Source organism: Pelodiscus sinensis, chromosome 7, assembly GCF_049634645.1.
Source record: "Pelodiscus sinensis isolate JC-2024 chromosome 7, ASM4963464v1, whole genome shotgun sequence".
Lineage (NCBI taxonomy): Eukaryota > Metazoa > Chordata > Testudines > Trionychidae > Pelodiscus > Pelodiscus sinensis.
Window position 1 is genome coordinate 26,606,785 of NC_134717.1, and position 27,007 is coordinate 26,633,791.

General features: G+C 40.4%; 1 protein-coding gene across 4 annotated transcripts; it reads right to left on the bottom strand.

The window, feature by feature from the left end:
- Positions 1-4,217: 4,217 nt before the first annotated feature.
- On the bottom strand, positions 4,218-26,534 carry MMADHC (metabolism of cobalamin associated D). Of its 4 annotated transcripts, none has more exons than XM_075933357.1 (8): positions 26,374-26,528; positions 25,731-25,768; positions 22,029-22,173; positions 21,568-21,785; positions 14,773-14,878; positions 11,198-11,328; positions 8,798-8,884; positions 4,218-4,546 (listed from the first exon to the last, which is right to left on the bottom strand). In XM_075933357.1, exons 1-8 carry the CDS (start codon positions 26,468-26,470, stop codon positions 4,352-4,354), a joined length of 1,017 nt encoding a protein of 338 aa, XP_075789472.1. In that variant the 5' UTR covers positions 26,471-26,528; the 3' UTR covers positions 4,218-4,351. The 4 variants fall into 4 exon arrangements, with proteins under 4 accessions (XP_075789472.1, XP_006125696.2, XP_075789475.1 ...); XM_006125634.4 differs by lacking the exon at positions 26,374-26,528 and adding an exon at positions 26,200-26,331; XM_075933360.1 differs by lacking the exon at positions 26,374-26,528 and adding an exon at positions 26,158-26,180.
- Positions 26,535-27,007: the final 473 nt, after the last annotated feature.

A 27,007-nucleotide genomic window follows, 5' to 3' on the forward strand; every position in this document is an offset into this window, starting at 1 on the left:
CAACTTCCTGCATTGGCGACACCACAGAAATTCAACTTAAGGTATGTCAACTCCAGCTATACTGTTCTCATAGCTGGAGTTCTGTATCTTTAGGCCGACTTTCTCATGTAGTGTAGACTTATACTACAGATAGTGTAGGTCTGAGTGCAGAAAGGTGCTAACTTTGAAATGCCTACCTCAAGAACTGAAAACAATGCCAACAATTATGAACCATGATATATAACTCCCACAAGCTATTCACAGGTTTTTAAAAAGGATATATGACTGCAATATAAACCTGAATGTGACATTTTTATATTTAATCAATCATCAACAAAAGGGTATTTTCTCCCTACAGTGCCGATGCAGCCACTACACTGCAACATTATTAAAGGCTGGAATAGTGGAGAGCCAAATTCCACCCTCAAGTACATAAGCACCACACCCAGCTCTCAATGGAAGCAGCGCCAATGTATGAAATAACAGAAGGTGGTACTGGGAGTACAGCAAGTTCTAAAACGTGGCTTAATGCTATTGAATGAGAGTATTAGCCAAGCCATCTTTAGGCTGGATGATGAACCGTGTCATCATTAATACTGGCTCTCTCTTTCAGGATGGGTTCCTAGACTTCTGGCCACAATCCCGTTTTAATTCCACACTAGGCAGCTATTGTATACATTCCTGCCACAATTATTTGCCAAGACCCGGGCACAGAGCACAGTTGAAGTTTCCAGTTCATTTGGCAGTGCTCAGAAATGGAAGATTAAAAAAGGCAACATTACCATCTACTACTTACTATAGTAGGGAATCTGATTTAAACTAGAGATGAGGAGATGGTAACATGGTGCATCCCAGTTAAAGCTGAAATCAATTAAATGGTGCCAAAACCTTGTGAGCTATTTTTCTTGCAAAATGTCATAAGACATCATCTATTTTCCTAAGGTATGTCTATACACTGCAGAGGAAGATTACAGCTGCAGCTGTCAATCCTCCAGGATTCAAATTAGCAGTCTAGTTAAGACATCTAATTTGAAGTGAAAGGGGCACTCCAATCGCTACCGGTAACCCTGCTTTCACAAGGAGTAAGTGAAGTTGAAGGAAGAGTGTTCTCCCTGAAACTTTCTACAGTGTAGATAGCACCAAAAGCTGAGTTAAGCTACTTAGACGTCAGCTATGCAATTAACGTAGCTGAAGTTGCATATCTTAATTCAACTTTGTCTTGTAGACATAGAGGCTACGTCTAGACGGGCATGATTTTCCGAAAATGCTTTTAACGGAAAAGTTTTCTGTTAAAAGCATTTGCAAAAAAGTTTCTAGATGGGCATGGACGCTTTTCCGCAAAAGCATTTTTTGCAGAAAAGCGTCCGTGCCAATCTAGACGCGCTTTTGCACAAAAAAGCCCCGATCACCATTTTCGCGATCGGGGCTTTTTGGCCCTTTTTTTTGAGCAAAAGGGACTTTTGCCCGAACGGGAGCAGCATAGTATTTCCGCAAGAAGCACTGATTTCAAACAGTAGGAAATCAGTGTTCTTGTGGAAATTCAAGTGGCCAGTGGAGACAGCTGGCAAGCTTTTGCGGAAAAACTTGCCAGTCTAGACACAGCCAGAGTGTTGAGCTCACGATACCTGTTCTTGAGAGATTCCAGCTGCATTGGTTGTGAAGTTGAAAATAGGGCTGTTGTGATGTGGGATCTAGCCCAACACCTTAAGCAACTGACCAAAAAGGAACTGAAGTACCTTATTCAGTCTAGCACAGTGGTCCCCAACACGGTTCCCATGGGTGCCATGGCGCCTGCTGGGGCATTTATGTGTGCCCACCGAAACATCTGGGCTGGCCCTGCCCCCAGCGCACGGCCCATGCGTGTTGCCGGCCCCGGGCTCAGGGCATGTGCGGCGCATGTGTGGCCCCACTCCCGGGCACCTGGCAGCCACGAAAGGTTGGGGACCGCTGGTCTAGTAGATATACTAGGTGTTAAAATGTGTTTACAGTTCTCACAATGTTTTAAAAATGCTAAACCACATCCTTTGCTTTAAATACAAAGTGTGGACAGTGCCAAAAGTCATGTTAGGTGTTTCAACTTTAGCTACACAACTTCAGCTACTTTAATTGCTTATCTCAATTCAATCTTATCCCATAGTGTAGACATATCCTGGGTGATCCTTTCATTGTTGTGCAAAGGAAGAACAGTTCTTTATTAATTTTCTCTACACCATTCATGCTTTCATAGACGACCATCATATCCACCTCATGTCTTTAATAAGCTGAACAGTCCCATCTTTTTACTCTCTCCTCACATGCAAACTTGTTCATATTCTTAATCCTTTTTGTTGTGCTGGTCTTTCTTTTTCATTTCTAAATATGTATAGGGACAGAAGTTTTTGGAGAGCTATTCCCAGCAACTCCAAGTCTCTTTCTTGAGTGGCAACTGCTAATTTAGACCGGACTATTTTGTATGTGCAGTTGGAATTATATTTTCCAATGAGTATTTATCAACATTAACTTTCATCTGCCAATCACCCAATTTTGTGAGATCTCTGCTAATGCAGACACCCAAAATACCAATGTGCAAGAGGGACAATATCCATTTCCCTGGATATCTTGTTTTGGGCAGATCACCCAATGAAACATTTCATTGTTTAATACCAGTTATAAATCACAATCTTATAACAGCCAGCACAATACGAAGCAAGTCATTCATATAGGACTACAATGGTAGTGAGTTAAAGTTCCCTAAGATTAATAGGTTATGGCAATCTTTGTCTGCAGCTATTCAGAAAATATTTAAGTTATTTTATTGCTAAAATATATTGCATATTGCTCTTTTATTTTAAACTGTATGACCAACACTAACAGCAATTTTCACATTAAGATCAAAAAACAAAAGCCAACAACCATTTGGCTAATTAATTTTCTACTTAATTCACTGTAACTTGCTTTGCCTCACCTTTAACAGGAATGGATGGTTTGCAAGATATATAGGGTTTAGCTGTGTAAACTAAGAGTGGAGGAATGACTTCATTTGTTATTATTATGCGGTATAGTTTTAGACTGTCTCAATACAAGTAACAAAGCTGTGCCAGTCTGGAAATGATTTCAAGCGTGTTCACTCTAAATACTAATGATGTGCACAGAAAGTTAGCTTTAATGCTGACAATTACAACAATTGAAACCACCATTCCAGCATATTTAAAAAGTATGTCTGAAAAAAATTTAAAGCAGTTCTCAGGTTAAGAGAGTAACCTTGGCTAGAAAACAGCTGTTAAATAGCAATTAATGTATTTTCAGTTGTTCCTTGTTAGCAAAAAGTCAATTTTCACTATTGAAAATAAAAAAAGATTTAAAGTTAGTGGAACAGTATTCAAGTACTTATACTATATGGCAGCAAGATAACACATTGTAGGAGAACTAAGCTAAACAGTAGTGGGATTTTCAAAAGCATTCATGCTTATAAGCAGGGCTTGCCGAACCGTGGTGAGCACCGCTTGCCAGCCGTGCTGTCTGGCGATCTGCGCATGCGCAGATCGCCTGAACCCAGCTCTTCTGGGTTGCAATCTACTCGCCACGGACGAGTAGACTGTATTATTTGTCGAGCCCTGCTTATAAGTATGCCTATTGATTTATGTGGCAACAAGTTAGTTCAACATTAAGAATTTCAGACTCTTCAAGGATACAATGGCATACTCCCACAAATGAAAAAAAAGTAATCTATTTTTGCAATTGAATATTTGTGAAGATACATTGTTGCATAGATCCTCATTGGAAAATACAGTTTACTATCTTGCTGAGACACCAAACATTCTTCCAGCAAATCAATATGAAAGTTAGGTAAACCAAGATTTTATTTTAAATTTCATTGAAATAGGTCAGTTGGTTTTGCAAATTTACTAATCTTGCAAATATTTTTGGATCTTATTCAGAGGGATAAATCCCAAAATATGTTATATATGGCATGGTTTTGGATAGTGGAAAGGATGCCTGAACAACACACTTAACCCATCAGAACAGAGTAGGTCCCATTTTCACAGCCTGGAAAAGCTATGGGTGAAGAGTGATCTTATTAACATATAGAGCTAGTGGCATTTCAACTAACAACCAGGAGGGGCCTGAATTATAATATACTTTCAATCAGGACAAGAGAAGCTTGCTGCTTAAAAATCATATGGCACATCTGTATACTTATCAAGTAAAATGTCAATTACTATTGTAAATCATATGATAAACAAGAATTTCACACAGACTAAAATAAATAACAGTTGTTTTATTATCTGTAAGTGAGCATATGCTAAAACTTGGCATTTCCTGACAATGTTTATAGACCAATTATCAAATAAAATACACAGGTCAAATATTAACTTGTAAGAACCCGACAGTGCTATTTTCCAGTTAATTTCTTCATGATGGGGCTCTCAGGTTCCGCACTTGTGAAAATGCTTCCTACAACAACATGAGTACCCCAGAGATTATGACGAATAACTTTGCAGCAGCCAAGGTCATCAACACAGAATCCTAAATGGCGGTAGCGTTCATCTGTTTCAAACAGTGTGTTGTTGGTATATGGCCCAAAAAACTGGGGAAAGACATATTTTAAAGATATTTTGTGTTAATCAGTTCAGCACCGTTACAATCTTACAAAACAAATGGTTTCAAGATTTAAAATGACAAAACTACACAAGTTTAAAATTCTTACCCCCACAGGATTTTGATACAAGTTATTTAAAACAGAAACACTCTGTAAGCTTTGTTTTGGCATAACAGCTGTTGCCCTTAAAAATAACTGTAATTTGCTTTGTTTTCTGAAATAAAAGGCATAGGTTTTCACTCTCACAACCAGTTTACAGGACCAGGAATTTAATTCTTAAATCCCTATAGACTTCACAAATGTAACATATTATTAAGCACTCAGACTATTTTTTTCTTTTCTGAGAAGTAAATGCAGCCACTGAAATATGGTACAGCAAATATCCAGAATTTTTTGTACATGGTAGAACTGTAAAATCCTGGAAAAGAAAAAAGGAGGGAATCTAAATGGAATCGTTGATCTATCTTAACTATTATGATTCTAAAGGACACAATCAGCCATAAAAAGGAGGTGGTATACTGCAATAACTTTTTAGCTTTTTCTTTGAAATTTGGAAGTAAACATGAATGATAATTGCTATAAATCCATGCATTTAAAAAGTGCAGGAACGCATTTTGAAATCTTTACAGTAAGTAGCTGCATGGGTAAGTACTAACCATTGTGATTAAAAGTTGCAGAACAGATTCCAAAAGTAGAGTCTGACCGTACCAAACTTTTAGCCGAGGACAGAAATAACCCGTCAAATTTCTCAATAAATACACAAAATGTGAGAAACTTTTGCTCCCAAGTCTCTGCCTATGTTTTTCTTCCCTATAGACAACAGACTCTGCCATATGGGAAGTCTATGCATCAGCTCTGATTACTTTCTCTCCCCTTTGTCAGTTGTGCTTTGCCCCCACCTGCTGCTGGAGGGGAGTGGCTGGCCAGAATCTGACTGCTTTGAGAAGAGAGGCAATCAGCTAATGGGGGAGAGGGGGGAAGGGGGCGGAGCAGTAACTACAGGGGTGTGTGTGTGGGGGGGCGGATGACAAAGTTTGTGCCTACACTGATGGGGGAGTGGAGTGGTATGATGCAGCAGTTTTGTAAGACTGAACAAGATTGCTGAGTGGTATAATCAAACAAAAAAAAATACCCCTCTATGGGTATGCCTACGCTAGAGAGAAGATCAAAGCTGTCCCCCTGTCAATCTTCCATAGCTCGAATTAGCAGGTCTAATGAAAACATGGTAATTCAAACTGATAGGGGCACTTCGGTTGATGCTGGTACTCCTGCTTCCACAAGGTGTACGGGAAGTCAAAGGGAGAGTGTTCTCTCTGCAACGATCTGCAGTATGAACAGTGCCAAAAGTTGTGTTAAGGTACTTCGACTTCAGCTATACAGTTAATGTAGCTGTAGTTGAGTGTCTTAATTTGACCTTATTCTGTAGTGCAGGCATACCCAAAATGACCATGCAAAGCATATTAGTGGTCCTTACAGCTTTGAAAATGCTTATTCCTGGCACAGACCAAGGACTGGACATGTATATTATGTGATTGAAGGGGATTAGTAATGTTTCAATGAAAGAAGATCCTAATAAGTTACATTTAACTAGACTGGACTTAGTAAGCATGACAATTTTAATGACACACACAGGTAACCAATTTAGCCTGATACTGAATACTAGTGGCTGTTTAATATGTGGAATATATGCTAATATTATTCCTAATGGGACATAATTGAAACACTTGGGCTACGTTTACATTGCAGTGCTATTTCAGAATACCAGAGGTATCCCAAAACAACTATTCTGTGTCTTTTGAGCCACCCATTATTTTGGAATACAACAGGCTCACTATTCTGACATCCTTGTAAACCTCTTTCCATGAGGAATAAGGGACATTTTGGAATAGTGATTTATTTCAAAATAAGCACTGTGTAGATAGCTTATTTTGAAATTTGGTGCTATTTTGAAATTGACTAGAAATAAGCTAAGCAATCTTCATTGCTCAAATTGCTTAGCTTTTTGACCTATTGATGCATTGTGGATGCACCCTTTGAGATCAAAGGCTCAATGTCGAGTTGGCAGCTGGTATCAAATGGAGTGCTGCAGGGATTGGTCCTGGGGCCAGTTTTGTTCAACTCCTTCATTAACTATCTCATTCAACTTTATTAACAATGAATTGCATCCTCAGCAAGTTTGCAGATGACACTGGGTGGATAGAGGGGGGCAGAAGAGATAGATGTGCTGAAGGGTAAGGATTGGGTTCAGAGTGACCTAGACAAATAGGAGGATTGGGTCAAAAAATCTGATCAGGTTCAACAAAGAAAAGTGTAGAGTCCTGCCCTTAGAATGGAAAAATCCCATGCATTGCTATAGGCTGGGAAACAACTGGCTAAAAGCAGCAGCTATGCAGAAAAGTTTTGGGGATTATAGCAGTTGAAAAGCTGGATATGAGTCAACTGAGTTCCCTTGTTTCCAAGAAGACCAATGGCATATTGGGCCAATAGCAGCATTGCCAGCAGATCAAGGGACGTGATTATTCCCCTGTATTCGGCACTGCATCTGAAGTATTATGTCCAGTTTTGGGCCTCCCACTGCTGAAAGGATGTGAACGAATTGGAGTGTTGAGCAGAGGGCAATGAAAATTATAAGTCATGTGCCTGAGCCCCCTTATGATAAGAGGCTGTGGGAAATGGACTTATTTAATCTGCAGGGAAGTGGAGGGAAAATAAAGGATTTGATAGCAGCCTTCAGTTACTTGAAGTGGGGCTCCAAAGAATATGGCGCTTGTCTGTTCTCAGTGATGGCAAATGACAAAAGGAGCAATGGTCTCTCTCAAGTTACAGTTGGAGAGAACTAGATGTATATTATAGAACAAAAAAGTTCATTAGGAAGGTGGTGAAGCACTGGAATGGGTTACCTAGGGAGATGATGGAATTTTCATCCTCAGAGATTTTTAAGGCCAGGTTGATAAAAGCCCTGGCTGGAATTACTTAGTTGGGATTGGTCCTGCTTTGAGCCAGAGGTTGAACTAAATGACCTTCTGAGGTCTCCTCCCACCCTTAGTCTTCTATGAATTAGCTAGTGCCAGGAGATTATTTTGTTATGACCCAATTGTTAAATAGCTGTGAAATTCTTAGAAGTGCACTTTTTTTAAAGCATGCTATAAGTATGAAGTGATGCAATGTAGTCAATTTCAATTCAGTTCAATATTCTGTGTCTTAACTTTTTGAAAAAAGTTGGCAGACTTAGAATGGCTATTTGAATTCAGTCATCTAACAAGTCTAGTATATCTTCAACTACAATATTATATTGTATTGGTACAGCAAAAGGATTTCATTACTGTAATTTTACTGGTTATAGAATTAGGGATGTAAAGTTTTGATTAATTGGCTAATTGAATAGTTGATGCAATGATTAGTCGATAAGGGCACTTTCGCCTTTAAAGTGTTGCTTCACAGGGGCTGTTGCTACACTTGAAAGGCGAAAGTATTGCAAGAGAGCATGGAGCGAGTGGGGGACTCAAGTCCCATGATCCCTTGCAACATTCCAAAGCAGCAGCATCACATGGAGCCCGGTGTCCACACGGTACTGCTCCACACGGGCTCCGCGCGGTACTGCTGTTTTGAAACACTACATGCAGCCCGGATCAGCTGGGGACTCCCAGCTGGCCCTGAGGCTGCTTGCAGCATTTCAAAGTGGCAGTGCCGAGTGGAGGCTGGGGTCTGGCCCCTGGCCCGGGGCGCAACATGGTGCTGCCACTTTGAAGCAACTCCTTCTCTCCTCCCATTACTGCCTCTTTCTGATAGAGGCAGCAAGGGGGAGGGAGAAGCAACTAGTTGACTAGAATAGTTAACTAGTCATTCATGTCCCTATACAGAATATTAAGTGCAGTCTCAAATGTTCCAGAGAAAACATATGCACTGATGTACTTCCACTCCATTCTGCAGTGACTGTATACTTGTAAGGAGGAGAAGTTAGTTCATTTTCTAACTTCCATTTCTTAGCTTCTTTGCTACCATGTTCTTCAGGGTAGCAACTGCAATGATGATTTGGGTAGTATGGATAAAGAGTAACTTGCAGTTGGAACAAGATCACAATTTCACTTTAATATACCAAGGGAGATACCAGACGACCAAAATGTTTTTGATCAACAAAAAATGGCTTGCATTTGAACTAGTAACTGGCAGGTAAAAGGGTCCACCAATCTATAAAATCAGTCTCCATTCCCTCCCATTCTTTTCAGCAGAATAACTTACTGCCAATCCTGAGGATGGATCTATAAAGTCAGCCCAATAGCCTTCAGACAAGAGTGAATAGCAAATTTCCTTGGCACCATTAACGAACTAGAAAGGAGAAAAAACATTACATTAAAAAGTTCTCCTTTTATTTATATGTAAATACTGAATGGATTTTTTAAGGTTATAACCAGTACAGAGCTTCTCTCTAACCCATACCAATAAATGTTAAATTTAACATCTTTTTAAAGAAAAAAGGCCAACCCCACCACTAAAAGGATTAACATTAACATATATTAGGCTACTACCATTGCATTAGATTTAAAAGAAATTCTCTGCACCATCCAGTAGAGGATTACCAGTTTGTACAAGGATCATATAATTGCTTTGATTGGACATGCAGTCTGTAGAAAGGCTGTAAAAGTTAACCATTGCTTGTTGTTTTTTTTTTTTATCTGTTAAGGATTCATGAAAAACTGAGCTTCTTAGTTTGCTACAATATCATATACAACTTAAGTACTCCTCCAAAAGTTCTCCACGATAGCTTTTAACAAACAAGACAGTAGTGTGTGATTACCCTTAATTAGAAAAGTCTAACTACAAGTCCCTTTAAACATAACTCAGGAAACCAAATTTTCTAGTTAAAATGTATTTAAAATATAGTTTTATAAGTATTTGCTACTTTGTAACCAACTGTCATGCTGCAGTTAACCCCTGGACAAGAGTTCAACTCCTCTGAACATATCTGCCTATGCAAAGAAAGTTGTATCTGGGTGTTTTGACAAATAAATGGGAGGAGGCTAGTTAATTTTTAAGGTTTTATAGACATCTTTTTCAGAAACAAGCAAGCAACACAGGGAGAACTTGTCATGCTAACATCTTACAAAAACACTAAAAAGAAAGGAGTTTAAATTTTAGGGCAACTTTTAGTACAGCTGGCTGTTATGATATGGCCAGGGTTTGTTTAATGTCTCTGATGGCATCTGGTATTAATTTGTCTAATAGGTTATTTAAAGACAGCATTTCATGCATACATTTTTGGTAAACCAGATATGAGACTGTTTCAGCACTGTATCAAAATAACAGTCAAAGTGGTGTGTTAATTTAAACTTGAGTCTTATTACTGTAAACACCCAGATATATCTGTAAATAACTCCCAATACTTTAGCAAATGCCTCTCACATTAAATTAGTTTTTCTGAAGTTATTTCTAACCATCTACAAAGCAAACAAATAGGCCATTTTATTGTGATTTTGCTGTTAGTAACCTTTAGGCCAGGAGGTTACATCTACACCCTTACAATGATTATATTAGAGTTGACAAGGAGGTGCACAAGGAAGAAAGAGCACAATCAACATATAATTAGACCAGATTACAACACTAAAGACCAACAGACCATAAATAATGCAAAGACAAGGACAAACTAAAATGAAGGGAATTTTACTTTGTATGCTATCTTCACACTAATGCTTTACACTGCATATTCCTTTTCCTGTAGAAATCCTCACTTTGCCTCTACTGATTGATGGACTACATTTATAAATTATAATTTCAAAGACAGGTAAGTAAAACTGTTTTCATTTTAATTTCTGCTGATGCTGATGGTCATCCATAATTAGATGTAGTAGTCAAAATCATTATACAGGAAGGGAACCTATCAGTTGAAGAGATTTAAAATGCATCCAACATTTTCAAGGGATTTATTTTAATTTAATTTAATTTTTATTTTATTTATTTGCAGTTACAAAAATTAGCATCAGCAGTAAACACTGACATCTGCTGGAACAGACAAGAAATTCACAAACTTGCTTTTTCTAGAAAGAGACCTCTAGTGGCAATTCAACTAGATTCACTTGAATTAAGGTAGTGTGGAAGATTAACTTGTATCAATGACATGCAGGTTAAAGGCATTAACGGAATACATAATTATAATTTTAAAAATAAAACTAATCATTGTCTTGTAGTTGTAAAACAGGTCAAATTAGCAGAAACTATGAAAGAATGAGAATTAAATCATGCAAAGCAACAAAATGGCATAAAATGTATTGCAGTTGTACGTCAATGATAAGGAAAGAATCTTGACCGATTATAAAACCAAGTATCTGGGGTAATATGTGGAAATGAATTCAAACATTTTCACATAACAAGAGGACTACTGTAACTCATCTCCCCACCAAATAAGATTAAAATTTAGCATTTTCGCATAAATATATGAAGAAGTTTTTGTAAAACTAGAAGTTCATTAGCCCCATTTTACCAATAAAAAAAAATTACATTTGGTTAGGTCAAGGGATTGGTCTAAAATAATTAGATTAAGTCAATTCCAGAACTAAAATTGGGTCAAAACAAACAAAAAGAGGCTCATATACAAAAGATATGACTACAAATAAGAATATGTTGACACTACATACAAATACTTACATTTTCTAATAGCAGCTCTCTCTCATCTTCCACCTCTTCACTCCATACCGTCATATCATTTTTAGTTTTCTGGGTTATGGTTAGTACTGTTAGATTATTGGTGTTTACTTCTGGAAACATTGATTCAAAGTCTAGAAAAATTGAATCAACATGTTAAGAGTGCAATGGGTTGATTTTGTATATTTTATGCTTTTTCTACTTCAGTCAGGATGCTTGCAAATATCAGGAGTATTTCATTCAGTGTGCTAAATTTCACTTAAACCACTGTGATAATAAACGTCACCATTTTAGAATCTGCATGCAAATCAGTATCTTGCCACTCAGCAAAGACTTAGTGTAACACCTGGGTACTTAACTCTGCTACTAATGAGATTTTATTCCTTTAAAACATACTACTAGACAACATGAAATAATTATAATTAAAATACAAGTGTTAACTTCTTCTGGTGACAAGTCACATTTCATAATTAATTACCCTTGCATTAATTGTGTGTTTTTACTGTGACTAACCCAGTCTCTCTCATATCAGGCATTGGCAAAACAACCAATTTTAAACAAATTTGGGTTTATGCTTTTGAAAATTAGTGGATTTTTTTTTTTTTTTTTTTTTTACTGACTTTTGGCTTGCAGGTTTTTCTGCTTCATTCCAAAAGCTGCTTTTTCTTTGGGCTTCTCTCTCAGACCATGTTCCGTCTACCACACCTACCATTATGACACCAAAAATCCACCCCCAAAATTTCTGAAACCTTTGGACTGCTTTTTAAGACCATTTCATGCTTGTGGTTCTGAAATTTTTGGCATGTGTACTACATACTTAAAGAAAGGTGCCCATTTCTAATTGGAATTCACAGCTAGGAACCTTCTTCTAGTGGGTGGCCAACCTGTTACAGATGAAGAGCCAAAATAGTGGTGGATACAGCACAGAGCCGAGGGAAAGAAGTCGTTCAGTAAAAACAAAACCCAAAAAAACCCCCAAAACTGCCAACACTGCCCCTTTAAGATCTGCACCCTGCCCAGACAAGGAAAAAAGATCAGAGCAGGGGACCATGAGAAGAGCTGCGCATGTGGAAACAGCAATTTTTCCTTTGAAGAGTCGCATGCGGCTCGTGGGTTGGCCACCCCGTCCTAGAGTCTAATGTGTGGAGAAAGAGAAGTTATTGGGCCAGAGACAATGAAAATAAATCTACATCCTGATGGATAGTGCACTCACCTGGGAGGTGGGAGACCAATGATCCAGCCTGAGGCAATGGAGCTGGAGACGGGATCCCTGGTCTCCTCAGTACATAAGAACGGCCGTACTGGGTCAGACCAAAGGTCCATCTAGCCCAGTATCCTGTCTGCTAACAGTGGCCAGCACCAGATGCCCCAGAGAGGGTGGACCGAAGTCAATGATCAAGAGATTTGTCTCATGCCATCCCTCTCCAGCCTTTGACAAACAGAGGCCAAGGACACCAATTCTATTCCCTGGCTAATAGCCTTTTATGGACCTAACCTCCATGAAATTATCTAGCTTCCCTTTAAACTCTATTATAGTCCTAGCCTTCACAGCCTCCTCTAGCAAGGAGTTCCACAGGTTGACTACACGCTGTGTGAAGAACTTTCTTTTATTAGTTTTAAACCTGCTACCCATTAATTTCATTTGGTGTCCTCTAGTTCTTCTATTATGGGAACTAATAAATAACTTTTCTTTATCCACCCTCTTCACACCACTCATGATTTTATACACCTCTATCATATCCCCCCTCAGTTTCCTCTTTTCTGAACTGAAAAATTCCAGTTGCTTTAATCTCTCCTCATATGGGACCTGTTCCAAACCCCTAATCATTTTAGTTGCCCTTTTCTGAATCCTTTCCAAGGCCAAAACATCTTTTTTGAGGTGAGGAGACCACATCTGTACACAGTATTCAAGATGTCGGTGTACCATAGTTTTATGCAGGGGCAGTAAGATATTCTGTGTCTTATTTTCTATCCCTTTCCTAATAATTCCTAGCATCCTATTTGCCTTTTTGACCGCCGCCTCTCACTGTGTGGAAGTTTTCAGAGAACTGTCCACGATAACTCCAAGATCTCTTTCCTGATTTGTCATAGCCAAATTAGCCCCCATCATACTGTACGTATAGTTGGGGTTATTTTTCCCCCGATGTGCATTACTTTACACTTATCCACATTAAATTTCATTTGCCATTTTGTTGCCCAATCACTCAGTTTGGTGAGATCTTTTTGGAGTCCCTCACAGTCTGCTTCTGTCTTGACTATACTAAACAGTTTGGTATCATCCACAATCTTTACCACCTCACTGCTTACCCCTTTCTCCAGATCATTTATGAATAAGTTGAAAAGGACTGGTCCCAGGACTGACCCTTTGGGGACATCACTAGTTACCCCTCTCCATTCTGAAAGTTTACCATTTATTTCTACCCTTTGTTTCCTGTCTTTTAACCAGTTCTCAGTCCAAGAAAGGACCTTCCCTCTTATCCCATGGCCATGTAATTTACACAAGAGCCTTTGGTGAGGGACCTTGTCAAAGGCTTTCTGAAAATCTAAGTATACTCTATCTACTGGATCCCCCCTTGTCTGCATGTTTGTTAACCCCTTCAAAGAACTCTATTAGATTAGTGAGACATGATTTCCCGTTATAGAAACCATGCTGACTTTTGTCCAACAAACTATGTTCTTCTACGTGCCTCACAATTTTATTCTTTACTATTGTTTCAACAGTAGAACAGCTTTCACAGGAAAGGCTAAGGTAGACCCACATCAAAATATCCCATTGCCCAATGGTTAGGGCACTTACTTGAGTACCAGAGCCCTCTTCAAATTTTAACCTGTGTAGCATTAGGTCATCTTGGAGCTTGCCTACTGGATTGAGCCCTGCAGGTGAGACAGGTGCTCCTCTTTCCTAGGTGCCTAACTTTCCCCTGGTTTGTGGATTGCACTAGGGCTTCAGCTGCCTATAACAAAGCAGCAGAAACAGGAACATAATCTATATTTTTGCACACAAAAAATCCTAAATCCCTTGTGAACCTAACCCCAAGTGTTTTATGGTCATGGATTATTCCCAGTCTACCCAAAAAGGTTCCTGTTGAACAGGGAGGATTAGACAGAATTGAAACCAGATAAGACTTATTCAGTAGTTTCACAGCAACTCTCCCTATGGAGCACAGAACATAAGAGTAGTTGGGATATGGCAAGCATCTCTACACATTCCACTGGACCATAAGCCTATACAGCTGCACACAAAGCAGATATGAAGGCAGTTTTGGTCAGATTATCAGCATACAATGCCTTTAAAAACACTTCAGTTGACCTTTTAATTTTACTAGAGTTATTATTTCTTAAATTCCTTTATTATTTATGTTATTAGTACAATAAATTTTATTTTCATATAGAATTAAGGATTTATATATGTAAAAATATTAACATTTTAGTAACCAACTAATTAAGATTGTTTTTATTGATTTTTTTAAAATGTGAAACTATAGGCACTAATTCACAAGCTCTGATGCTTTGCTCTGATGAGACACTATATATTTTTACTTAATAAAATCTTTAGTTAAAAAACGTGGAAGATGTACCTTTTCGTAACAGTTCTGGACAAGTTTGTATTGCACATTCTATCTTAGCATTTTCAAAGTATGTTTCAGCATTATTTATTTGCTGTTTAGGAGGGACATCAGTGCCCTGAGGAAAATCAAGGAAATACAAATGGGAAATTTTCAGGTTCATGGAATGTGACGTGATAAACAATTAAAATACTATTTTTGAATGGATTTTTGTAATCCCTAGAATCTGCAGACGTTTATTCACAGAAGTTGTCCCACTGAGTAAATATTGCTCACAAACCTCATCATCTTCCATTTTATAGATGAGACAGAGATATTCAAATATTTGAACAGAAGAATAAATGTGTATTAGAACTAGGTCTCCTGACATCCAAACCTATTATTTATCAAGATTAGTCTTCTCCTAAAATCTAATCCCATGATCACTAAAGTCAATGTAATTACTTAAGCGAAGCTGCAATATCAGGCCTATGTATCATTAAAACAATATGTATTAAATGTATAACAAATGAGTTTTGAACTTTTCACTGCATTTACCTATTCCATATCAGATGGGACTAAACACATTAAAATTCCAGCATTCAAATAAATGGCTAAACCTAACTGCTGAAGTATCACTTAAGAATGCATGAAATTGGCTTGGCTGAGATGAAAAAACTAAACAGGTGAAGATATACCACTATAGGAATCCAAACAAAAATATACATAAAATTATGCCATCCTATTTAAGCTTGATATTTTAAAAACAAATTTAAGTACTGAATTGTTGCAGCCTCACAGCTAAAACTATTTGCTACTGCTGCCATATAAAAGCTCTTTAATATCTAAAGGTATTGAGCTAAGGCTCTACCTTGAACAATTTGAGTTCTGTAGCTGCCTTTAATGTGGAATTTCTGCAAGTTATCAGAGTAAACCAGGGGTGTCCAAACTTTTTTCAAAGAGGGCCAGATTTTATGAAGTGAACATGCGTGAGGGCCGACCATTTTGCCTGACATTCTTTGAACCATTAAAATTAACTATTTTATGCAAAGTTTATTGCAAACGGCATACTTTTCATTTTGTCACATGGATGACAAATCTAAACAGGTGTTAAATCACTCTGCCTTTCATATCTGAAGGCCAGATGAAAAAAAAAATCCAGGAAGCTGAAATATATGTCAGGAACATTGTAAAGTACATTACATATTATTGGTAATAAAGGTTGTCTGTCAACTTTTAAGTTCAAAAAATATGAACAGGTACATAACACCAAGTATACATGTTGTGTCCAAATATATTTATAACTGATTTAGACCAACTGACATTAACTGAGATTTTACAATGTATTCATCTCAATACATATGGATTAGTTGGGAGCCATAAAAGATAGATATTGCCAAATTACCTGTGGGGCCGTATTAAACCGGAACACGGGCCGCAATTGGCCCGTGGGCCGGGCTTTGGACATACCTGGAGTAAACGGTTGCGCCTAAATGGATAGTGAAAACATCGGTCTGCTATGGGAGAGTGAAATGTCACATAAGGCTTTCCACATCTGTTCTATGTGTCAATATGGATTTGCTGGCTCTAATTCACATATATCCAGAGAAGAGCAACAAGAATAATTAAAGGTCTAGAAAACATGAGCTATACGGGAAGGCTGAAAGAACTGAGCTTGTTTAGTTTGGAAAAGAGAAGGCTGAGAGGGGACAGGACAGTAGTTTTTGGATATCTAAAAGGGTGTCACAGGGAGGAGGGGGAAAAATTTTCCCCTTGGCCTTTGATGATAGGACAAGAAGCAATGGGCTTAAACTGCAGCAAGGGAGGTTTAGGTTGGACATTAGGAAAACCTTCCTAACAGTCAGAGTGGTTAAACATTGGAATAAATTGCATAGGGAGGTTGTGGAATTTCCATCACCGGAGATATTTAAGAGCAGGTTAGACAGACATCTATCAGGGATGATCTAGACAGTGTTTGGTCCTGCCATGAGGGCAGGGGACTGGACTTGATGATCTCACGAGATCCCTTCCAGTTCTAGTATTCTATGATTCTATATACAGTAATATGAAAGTTACCTTACCATTAATAACAGTAATAAAGCTAATGCAACAATTACTTTGGCAGTCTAATAATGCTGAACTAGTAAATGCAATAGTCAGAGAGAAATAATATATACCAAGGATGGGCAATAATTTTTAAAAAGGGGCTACTTCAGAAATTTGTGAAGTAGCCCCAGGCTGCCCCAGAAGGGGTGGGGCCAGAAGATTTCTTGTGCTCCCCTGAGCACAGACCCTGATTGTGTGGGATCACATGCAGTCTTTCCTGCTCCAGCCCCTAGAAAGAATCACCAGCTGTTTAAAATCAGGGCCTGGGGTGGAGGGGAGTGTGCAAAGTCTCTTGCCCTCTGCACTGGCAGGGGAGAAGACTTTGAACGCTCCCCTGTCCCCAGGTCTCCATTGGCCTGGGAGCAGCAGAGCAGCTGTGGGTCAGAACCAGCATGCGGAGGCTGCTTTGCTCATCCTTGGCATATACAGTATGTTGGTAGAGCATCTAGAGCTGCAGCGAATGCAGAGGCACATGGTCAGTCTATAAAGCTATTCCTCTTAAAAAGACATAAGATGTTAGAAGGTTAGCATTTTGCTGTAAAATAGTAATCAGCAAGATGGCTTCTACTGTATTCCTCTCAATGTGGAAAATAACCGAGTGGATCTTCTGATCTTGTCAAAGAATTCATAAAAGGTCACTAACTGCAGTTCAGGTGCATGGCCATTTTCTGACTGCTTCTCTCATTGCTCTTTCTTTTTTAGCTGTCCCACAACCAATCATACTTTCCACTTACAAGGCTTACAAATTTACAAGACACGCAATAGCCAGAGGACTAAACCTAGTTGCCAACAGTGGAGGAAGGAGTGAGCCCTCAGGTAAGAATACCAGCTCTCTATTTACCCTATTCAGAGGCTGGAATGTTAGTAGGTCTTGGCTACACCAGGGATGTTAGAATACAGTTGATTAAATCAGGGGTTCCCAAACTTTTTGGCTGTGTCTAGACTGCATCCATTTTCTATAAAAGGGATGCAAATTAGACACATCACAATTGCAAATGAAGCGGGGATTTAAATCCCCCCCCGCTTCATTTGCATAAACATGGCTGCCGCTTTTTTCCGGCTTGGGGCTTTGCCGGAGGAAAAAAAGCCAGTCTAGATGGGGATCTTTCGGAAAATAAAGCCTTTTCCGAAAGATCCCTTATTATAAGCCCCGAGCCGGAAAAAAGCGGCAGCCATGTTTATGCAATTGAAGCAGGGGGGATTTAAATCCCCGCTTCATTTGCAATTGCGATGTGTCTAATTTGCATCCCTTTTACGGAAAAGGGATGCAGTCTAGACACAGCCTTTGACACAGGGACCAGTAAATCCATGTACGAGCTTTTGGAGGACCAGTAACATTCATTTTGCATATTCATTAAGCAAATGATAAATATTCAAATAAGTTGTTTCTGGTCCTCCTAAAGCCCCCACTGCTAGCATTAACAAAGCTTTTGATACAGTCACCCACAATATTCTTGCCAGCAGGTTAAGGGAATATGGATTGGATAAATGGACTGTAAAATGGATAGAAAGCTGGCTAGATCAGGGTTTCCCAAACTTTTTACTTTAGTTGGAACCCGTTTTTTTCAGTATTGTTTTTTGCAGCCCAAAAATATAAACGCATATAAAAAAAGAATGAAAAATTAATACATTTTCAATGTTTCACTCGGCTGCATCCTCTGCCCAGCCTGGGCCAGGGCTTGGGGGACCTGGTGCCTCATGGGCACTCCAGGAGGCGGGAACAGGAGCAGATTGGAGGTAGGGTATCTGACTAGGGGGGAGGGTGCAAGGAAGGGTAGGGTAGCTAGGTGTTCAGTTTTGTACCGGACAGTCTGCTATTTGAGGGTTTTGTCTGGGAAACAAATTGAGAAATTACCAGACATATAAAATGTCTGGTAGTTTCTAATTAGGTAAGTTTTATTATAATAATTAGGTGTATCGGTCCTTAGCTGTGAACTGCCTGGCTGGTAGATGTGCTCATGCTGCATGAGTGCATTTACCAGCCAGGCAGTTCTCAAACTACTTGAAGGAGGGGGGTGGTGGTGGTGGTGGTTGGGGGGGGAGGGGGGCGGGAGGAAATCGGGCAAAATGGAATCCCCAGGGCTAGACTCACTCATGTGCCCGGATCTGCAGGTACCCAGGTCAGTCCTGCTCCCCCCCTTGTCCTCCCAATCTCCCCAGTCCAGCCCTGCTTCCAGCGGCCGGTTCTCCCCCGGCCCCCACCAATCTGCCCCGGTCAGCCCTGCTCCCCTGACGACCCCTCCATCCAGCCCTGCTTCTGGTAGCTGGTTCTCCCATCTTCCTCCTCCTGATCTTCCCCGCCAGCGCCCCCTCCCCCACCCCACGTCCAGCCCTGGTTCCGCCGCCAGCCCTGGTTCCGCCGCCTGCCCTGCGCAACCTCCACTGGATAGCCCCGCTGCCCCCAATCCTGCTTCCGCTGCCTGCCTGCCCGCCCTGATCTCCACGGGACAGCCCTGCTACCACCAACCGTGCTTCCGCTGCCCACCTGCCAGCCCCAATCTCCGCGGGATAGCTCCACTGCCTCCAACCCTGCTTCCGCCGGCAACCCCTCCCAATCTCCATGGGACAACCCTGCTGCCCCCAACCTTGCTTCCCGGTGGCTGGTTTCTACCCCCCCACACCTTCTCCCAGCCCACCCTGCTCTGTTCCCTTCCTGGCAGCCACGCTGAGGCCTGGTATTTTTTTCCTGTGGCCCGGTACTGGGCCACGACCCATAGTTTGGGAAACACTGGTTTAAATGATTAACCTATAGTCTTGGGCTTATCCGTTAATCCAAAAGATTACACACACTTCTTTCCCCAGCTTCCTCTGTATCTAATACAGAGGCAGCAGTGCAGAGTGGCAGGAAGCTCCCTGGGAGTCGAGCTGGGAGTGTACTAGCTGCCCGCCCTGTCCCAAGGGGGAAACCAAAAATTGTTGCAGCTACACAATTACTAAAATAAACTATATCTAACATCCCCAGGCTGCATCTCTTCTGGCTGCTTTCATGGAAGAAATGCATTTCTCTGCCATTTTAACATCCTGCTGCTTTTTAGTTGCTGTGGCTGAGGTATGGGGGTGCAGAGTAATTTCTGCTATTCTACTTTTCCTTTGCCTCCATTAACTGTTCCTAAGACAAAAGATTTTATATGCAAAACTTTCCCAAACAGTAACAGTATGAAATTGATCTGATTCTTGTCTATAACCTCCTGAACAGCCATAGTGGAAACTTGACAATTTTCTCGCTTAGCAGTAGAGATGCTAGAGTGGGGGAGGAGGGACTTTTTGGATTGGGGGCTACTGAAAATCAGTCAAGGGCCGCACACAAATGAGAAGTTAAAAAAAGAAACCACAGAACACCCCAAAAAACCCTCACTGAAGGCCCCCCACTTGAAGAGAGAAAGAGACTCCCTACATTCCCCTTCACATACCAGAGCTTAGGGGGCACAACCTAGTAGATTTGTATGAGCTCTAGGCCTGCAGGGGGCAGCAGGGGAGCTCGAGTAGGTTCCTTAATGCTGGGGGAGCTGTGAGCCTTGGGGGCTGGATCCAGGCAAGCCGGGGGCCACATCTGGCTCCCGAGCCTTAGGTTTCCCACCCCTCCGCTAGAGCTTTCAGTCTAGAGACTTACTAGCAGACAGACAGCACATGCATCAATTACACTCAGTCCACTTCTTTTTTTTAAAAGAGGTAAAACTTTGATTCCGTAGAAGTTAAGGCACTCAGCCGGAAAGCTCAATATGGGCAAGTGGATTGTTCAAGCTCAGGTTACATACACACAAATATTATAGAGCATTTTTACATAAAATAATTTCATAAATATTTTAAACTGATTTCCTATGTTTGAAGATGTCACAAAATTCATATGGGTTATGGAAAGTCAGTATGCTAGCTCAGTGATAGTCTTAGGCTGGAGAATGGCAAGTGGCTCTTTAATACCTCTCGTGAAGCTATTTGCAGCAATGATATTAAAAGACTAATTTATTAACCTAACCTATTAATCAGGCTGATTTCACAATATTAACCAACTGTAGTTGATAAAATATTTGGCTAGTCATTTTGCTGTGAACATTACACACACATCCACGGAGAAATGAAACAATGAATTCACACTGCTGTGGCTCTTTTGGGTAATGCTGATCGTTAATTTGGCTCCACATTTAGATGAGCTAAAATTTTCTTAATATGCAAAGCCAGTGAAACTGCCTACTGTTAATAGGTCACCTTTGAATCACTGTGAGATTTGCTATTCCCAAAATGGAGCAACTTCAACTACAATCAAGTTTAGTTAGTACATAGCTCATGTTGGCTTTCATGATCATATACGAACCATAAGTGCAAATAAGGGCACTTTGTGTCTTAATAAATAAAACCCATTCACCCCAAACGAAAAATCATTAAAAGTTAACAATTAATACCAATCTGTTTTTGCAAAAACAGATCAAACTAATCCAGCAATTTGTTTTAAAGTTAAGTTGTTCTAAATCTTATTTTAATATAACTAATACACAAAAGCAGCTATTTAAAATGTTATATATTTTGCAAACAATATACACATTACTCAGTGTCAAAAGTTTTAAAGGAAACAGTTGATTTTTTTGGGAAACAAATGTTCTCCCCTCATCTCTGATCATTTTCAGAGCACTAGCAATATTCTATTTTGGGGAGATTTTTCTTTGGCATATACAAAAATCCAAACACTACTACAATTTCCAGCTTCATGTATTAAATTATTATTCTTACCTGAAACTCATTTATGTATTGTGCCATCACAAATTCATGTCTCTCACTTGTTAAGGGCTCCACTAGTATATCAGGCAAACTTCTATGAAGCTGTGTTTTTGTCTGAGACGCTGTGCCGTTTAGGTGACAATCAAAACCTATATTACCAGGGAGCTGGAATCTCTGGTCCTGAGGACCAAATGGCCCCATTACTTCATCTGGCCACACAGTCCTTGGACCTGTCAAAAATTGTGTGCTTACATTATTCTTCATATTGGAAAAAGCACAGTTATTTTAAACTCCTAAATTGAAACATTTGAATACAAATAATGTAAAACAGAAAAAAAAATAGTCACAAAGATTAAGTGGGAAAAAAAAATCATCTCACAATACCAAAAAGTAATTTTTTTAAAATTTAAGACAGTTTTTAAGATCTTGAACTCTGGTAGTCAATGTAACAAAATTCTTGTGTTTTTCCTTACATATATCAGGTGGAGTAGCAGCAACATGAGGCTCATCTGAGCCAGAAGATCCTGCTGTGGAAAAAGTCTTGGGATTTACAACCCTTCTGACCAAGGAGTAAAATCCTGGCAGATAGGTCACCAGTCTTGCTCTGTTACAGAGCACCTACAGAGGATAAAAGCAGAACTTAGTGTCATATGCTGCAAGTAAAAGTGATCAATGATTTTATATTTAACTGTCTAGAATAGAAGACTAAATGTAACTCCATAAAGAAATATGTCTAGCAATGAAGTGTCATTAATTGTATTTTTTAGCTATAGGAACATTTTATACTACTAATACTGTAACTTTTCCATTCAATTTTGATAAAAGGAAACAGCATAGTGCAAACAAAAGTGTACTCTGAAATATCTCTTACATTTCAGCTACAGTTAGAAAAGGGTTAGAGTCAGGGAGGGTCAACACAGTAACAACACATTAATTAATTATATAGGTTTATGTATAGGGTCACGATACATTAGGAATATTAAATATCTGAATAGTTGATTCACCTCATGAATTCTTATCAGTTACTCGACTATTCTATAGTCCCAGGGGGGCGGGGCTGGCAGCCAGTGTGCTCCAGCTCCATTACCAAGGAGCCCCACTGCCACTCTGTGCTGCTGCCTCTGTATCAGAGGCACAAGCATGGGGTACCAGGTGGGAGTTAGTCACGAGGGGAGCCAGCTTAAAAGCCAGCTCCCCTCAGATGGCTGCCTGTTGCCCCCACACTGTTACCTGAGCTTCCAGACCCAGCACGAGCTGAAACTGAGTTGGGCTGCCTGCCCGCCTAGCTCCTAAAACACTTTAAATGCAGAGCTGCAGTGGGGGTAGGTAGCCCCACTATCCAGCCTGTTAAAAAAATTACTGGCCCGGGGGGGGGGGGGAGGAGGAATACATGTAGTTTATAACATTAACTAATAAGATTTTGCTTATCAGTTAATTGATTATAATCATACATCCCTAGATGCATTAGGTATCATTTCCTCTGTTTTTACATTTGAAAAAAAATTAAAATACAAAATCAGGAAAGTTCTTAGGAGCCATCAAAATATTTTAGGTAAATAAAAGCGGATATCTATTTTCAGTGCTTTGCCCTACAGACTAGCACTGTTTTCAGTCCACCTCCTGGTGCAAATATATTAAAGGATACTAAGAATAAGAATTTTAAAAAAAAGCCAATACTCACACACACACACACACACACACACAGAGTGTGCATGCAAATTTAGTTTTAAAAGAAATTATCACGATCAGCAAGAATAGCAATTCAGTCACTATACCATCTACCTGCAGTATTACAACTTGAGAGACCCAGTCAAACCAGGAAAGCCTAACATCAGTACTGACACTATTTAGCTTTGCTGACAAAACATTTTCAGGTGCAAAAAGCCAGAAATATGAGTTTATCATTGGAAGGTTACACAACTCTTACATATTCTGCAGAGCCAGAATTTGCCAGAGTTAATTTCATGCCAAGTAATTGTATTTCCAGGTCTAAGCATTTTGTTACAAAAATGCTAAGACAAAAACACAAACACCTACTTCTAACAAGAACAAAGAAAACCTTTAAAAAAATCCAAACAGAGCACAAAGGGATGCAAAGCTGTCTTCCTGAATCTACAACAGCCTGAAACAAAAGCACAGAGCAATGTGACCAACTCGAATTCATCTCAATGTAGTTAACTCAGAATCCTAATAATGAACAATGTTGGCATTTTTTTTATATTTACTATTTTACTGTTGATTGATTTAACAAAAATATCCAGATAAAATGCTTAAGACCACAAATGTAATCTCTTCCCCAAGTTTCAAGAACTCCAACCAGTCAATATCTAATTGCTATAATTTCAAACTTTTCTTCAGCAACTAGTTTCTCCACTTCAACTATCCAATTATTCACTCAAACAACAACAAAAAAAGCTATAACAAATTAAAATGTTTAGGGATGGTAATATAAAATGAACTTTAATAGAAAAACATATTTAATTAAACAAACCCCTCAATTTTCTTAAGATACTTTCAACTACTACAAGATTTCTAACCTGCTGAACTGCAGTGCCTTCAAAACCCTTATCTTGTTCAAGTATTTAGGTCCATCTTGTACAACAGTATTTGGGCCTTCTTTCTACTTTTCTAAAACTGAGGGGAAACATTTGCAAAAATCTTAAGGCTCCATTGCTATACACATCTAACATACATAACTTTAAGTATGTGAGTAGTCCTATTGACTTTAATAGAACTGCTCAGTCAGACATGTGCATATCTGCAGGATTAGGACCTAACTCTGTCAACCTGAATACCACGCCTTTATATTGTAAAGACTGGTGTACATTATACACAGCTCTCCTTTTTTGTTAACACTTCTTGTATGCAGTGTTATTATAATATATTTTATTGGAATGGCTTCTGTTGGTTAGAGAAACAAGCTCCTGAACTTCCACAGAGCTCTTCAACTCAGAATCTTAAAGTCTTGTGTCTCTCTCACCAATAGAAGCTAGTCCAATAAAAGATATCATCTCAACCTCTTTGTCTTTCTAAATACAAACAGCTGGATCCTGCAGACATTTATACACCTGTGTTTAAGCACTTGATATGCACCAGCATTTCCAAGAATTGAGAAGTAAGTTGTTATGGGTCCAAATTCCATTAAGTTCATAAGATACCACAGTGTAGCACAATTTGATTCCACCTCAATGCTTTACTTGTTATAATCAGTACACAATTATCTGAAATCTGCCTTAAATAATAGCTCTCAGAGCCTTATATTCCAGTTTATCAATTTTTTCCACAGTAAATAAGCAACATCAGAACTTCAGTTACCATTTGTGCTGCCAAAGCAGCCTCTGAAATATACATTTGCTACTTAGTGTGAAAGACTTATACAAGATTATTTAGATAGAATTTAAAAAAAAATCCAGCAATTTTTGAAACTCCATAATAAATATAGAAATATATTTAGGAAATACGACAAATTTATATTCTTTGTTTATTGTACACACACTATAATCACTTGATCTTTACATTTAAGGTTTACATTGTCACCAGAAATCCTGTATAAAAGAATTCACTGTATCAAGGGTTCTCAAACTTCTCTGTGCCATGACAGTCTTCTGACAACAAAAATTATCACATGACCCCAGAATGGGGAACTGAAGCATATACATAAGTGTTCAAATGACTTGGGACAAATATATAAATGTACAGAACGCTCTGAAACATTCATATAGTCAAATCGCTCCATCAGTCAAAAATTCAACACTTTTTACATTAAAAAGTTGTGCACAATAAAACCTTTTTTATGACCATGTGCAGCAGAATTGCACTGAATGTCAATGATATCATGAAAAAAGAGAATCTGATGCCATATAAAATATTAACAAAAGAGCTCCAGATTTTTTTTTAGTTTGCATATTACTTTAGAGACACAAGATGGGGGAAATGAAAATTTTTTACTGGACTAATTCCTGTTGGTGGATGAGGTAAGATTTTGAGTATATATATAGAGAGCTCTTCTTTGGATCTAATCTTGTCAGATAAGAGTGGTATGAAGAGTCTTTCATGATACCCTAATAGTGCCACAATACAAATGAAATAAGTTTTCTACTTAATGCTGTTTAGCTTAATGATACAGCTAACATTATAAGCTAGTGGTAGCAGAGGTCAATCACTAAGTTACTCACATTGGCCATTTCCGAGTCTTCTCTATTTAAAATGTTTCCTGAAACAGAAGAAAGCAGCATCACACACCAGTGACTACATGGTGTCAAACACAATGGTTATGAGATTGTATTCAAACCGATTTAGAACATGCAACTGCTCCCGTGGTGACTAGGACTGCCCTGCAGCTCTCCCTGGGGGCCTCTAGTCTGTGCAGCACAATCCCCCACATTTTGCCGGCAGCCACACGAACAGTTTGCGCCAACATGCACCGTGGCCGACCCCTGTCGCGGGAGTGGCGGGTCTTTGACCACAGCGCTGCCCCTTAGCCACGCGGGGCCGCGCCTGAGCTGGGGGCCGCCAGCAGAGGGGAGGCGACCGGCTGCACCCTCAGTCTAGCCCTCGTCTCTCAGCACAGCGATAGGTCACCGGCCTCGCCCGCCCTCTCACCGGTAACCCCCGGGGCTCCCGACTGCAGACGCGCAGCCTCACCACAGGCCAGTTCCCTGGCGAAGCCAGCCCGACCCGCGGCCCCACTCCCGTGCAGCGCCGCGGAGGAACAGGCCCCGACACTCCAGCGGCGCTGCCTGCCCCCCACCACCGGCTGAGACTGATGCCGATTCGGAGGGGGGGGTGGTAGCGACTCCGCTCGGCCCAGGCTCCTACCTCTCCCCGACTCCGGCGCTTCCTGCAAAATGGCGCCGGAAAATCGCCCAACGAATCGACTCCGGGAGCGCATCGATGAGCAGAGCGCCGAGTTCATCCAGGCAGCGGAGCGGGCGCCGCGAATCGGCGAGCTCACGGCACATCCTACGTTGGGGCTCTGGTCTCCCCGCGCAACAGGCAGAACACGTCGACGCACGTTGCATCGATGAGGCAGCGGCCAGGGGGGGCGGAGCTCGCTGGGACTGGGGGGCGTGACGGGGCGGGGCGGGGCGCGCGCCGCGGTTGGCGGGCTCTGGCTGGGGTTTGCCTGCCCCGCCCGGAGGAGACGCTGCAGGGCGCTTGGCTGTTCGGGCCGGATTAGAGCCGCCGTCGCTTTTGCAGCCCTGCCTCGGGACAGCACCGCGCTGCAGCCCAGCCGGCTCCGGCCCTGCCGCAGGGCGAGGCAGGGGCCACCACGCCGGTGTATGGGCGGCTCCAGGCAGAGCAGCAAGGCGGAGCCGGGACAGCGCTCAGTCCTTGAGCTGGACTCGCCTGCTCAGAGGGACGAGCCGGGGGTCCCTGTTGAGGCCGCGGCCCGAGAGACAGGCTTCCTGCGAGGGCCCGTAGACACTGGCTTGCCCCGTCGGCTGCATCC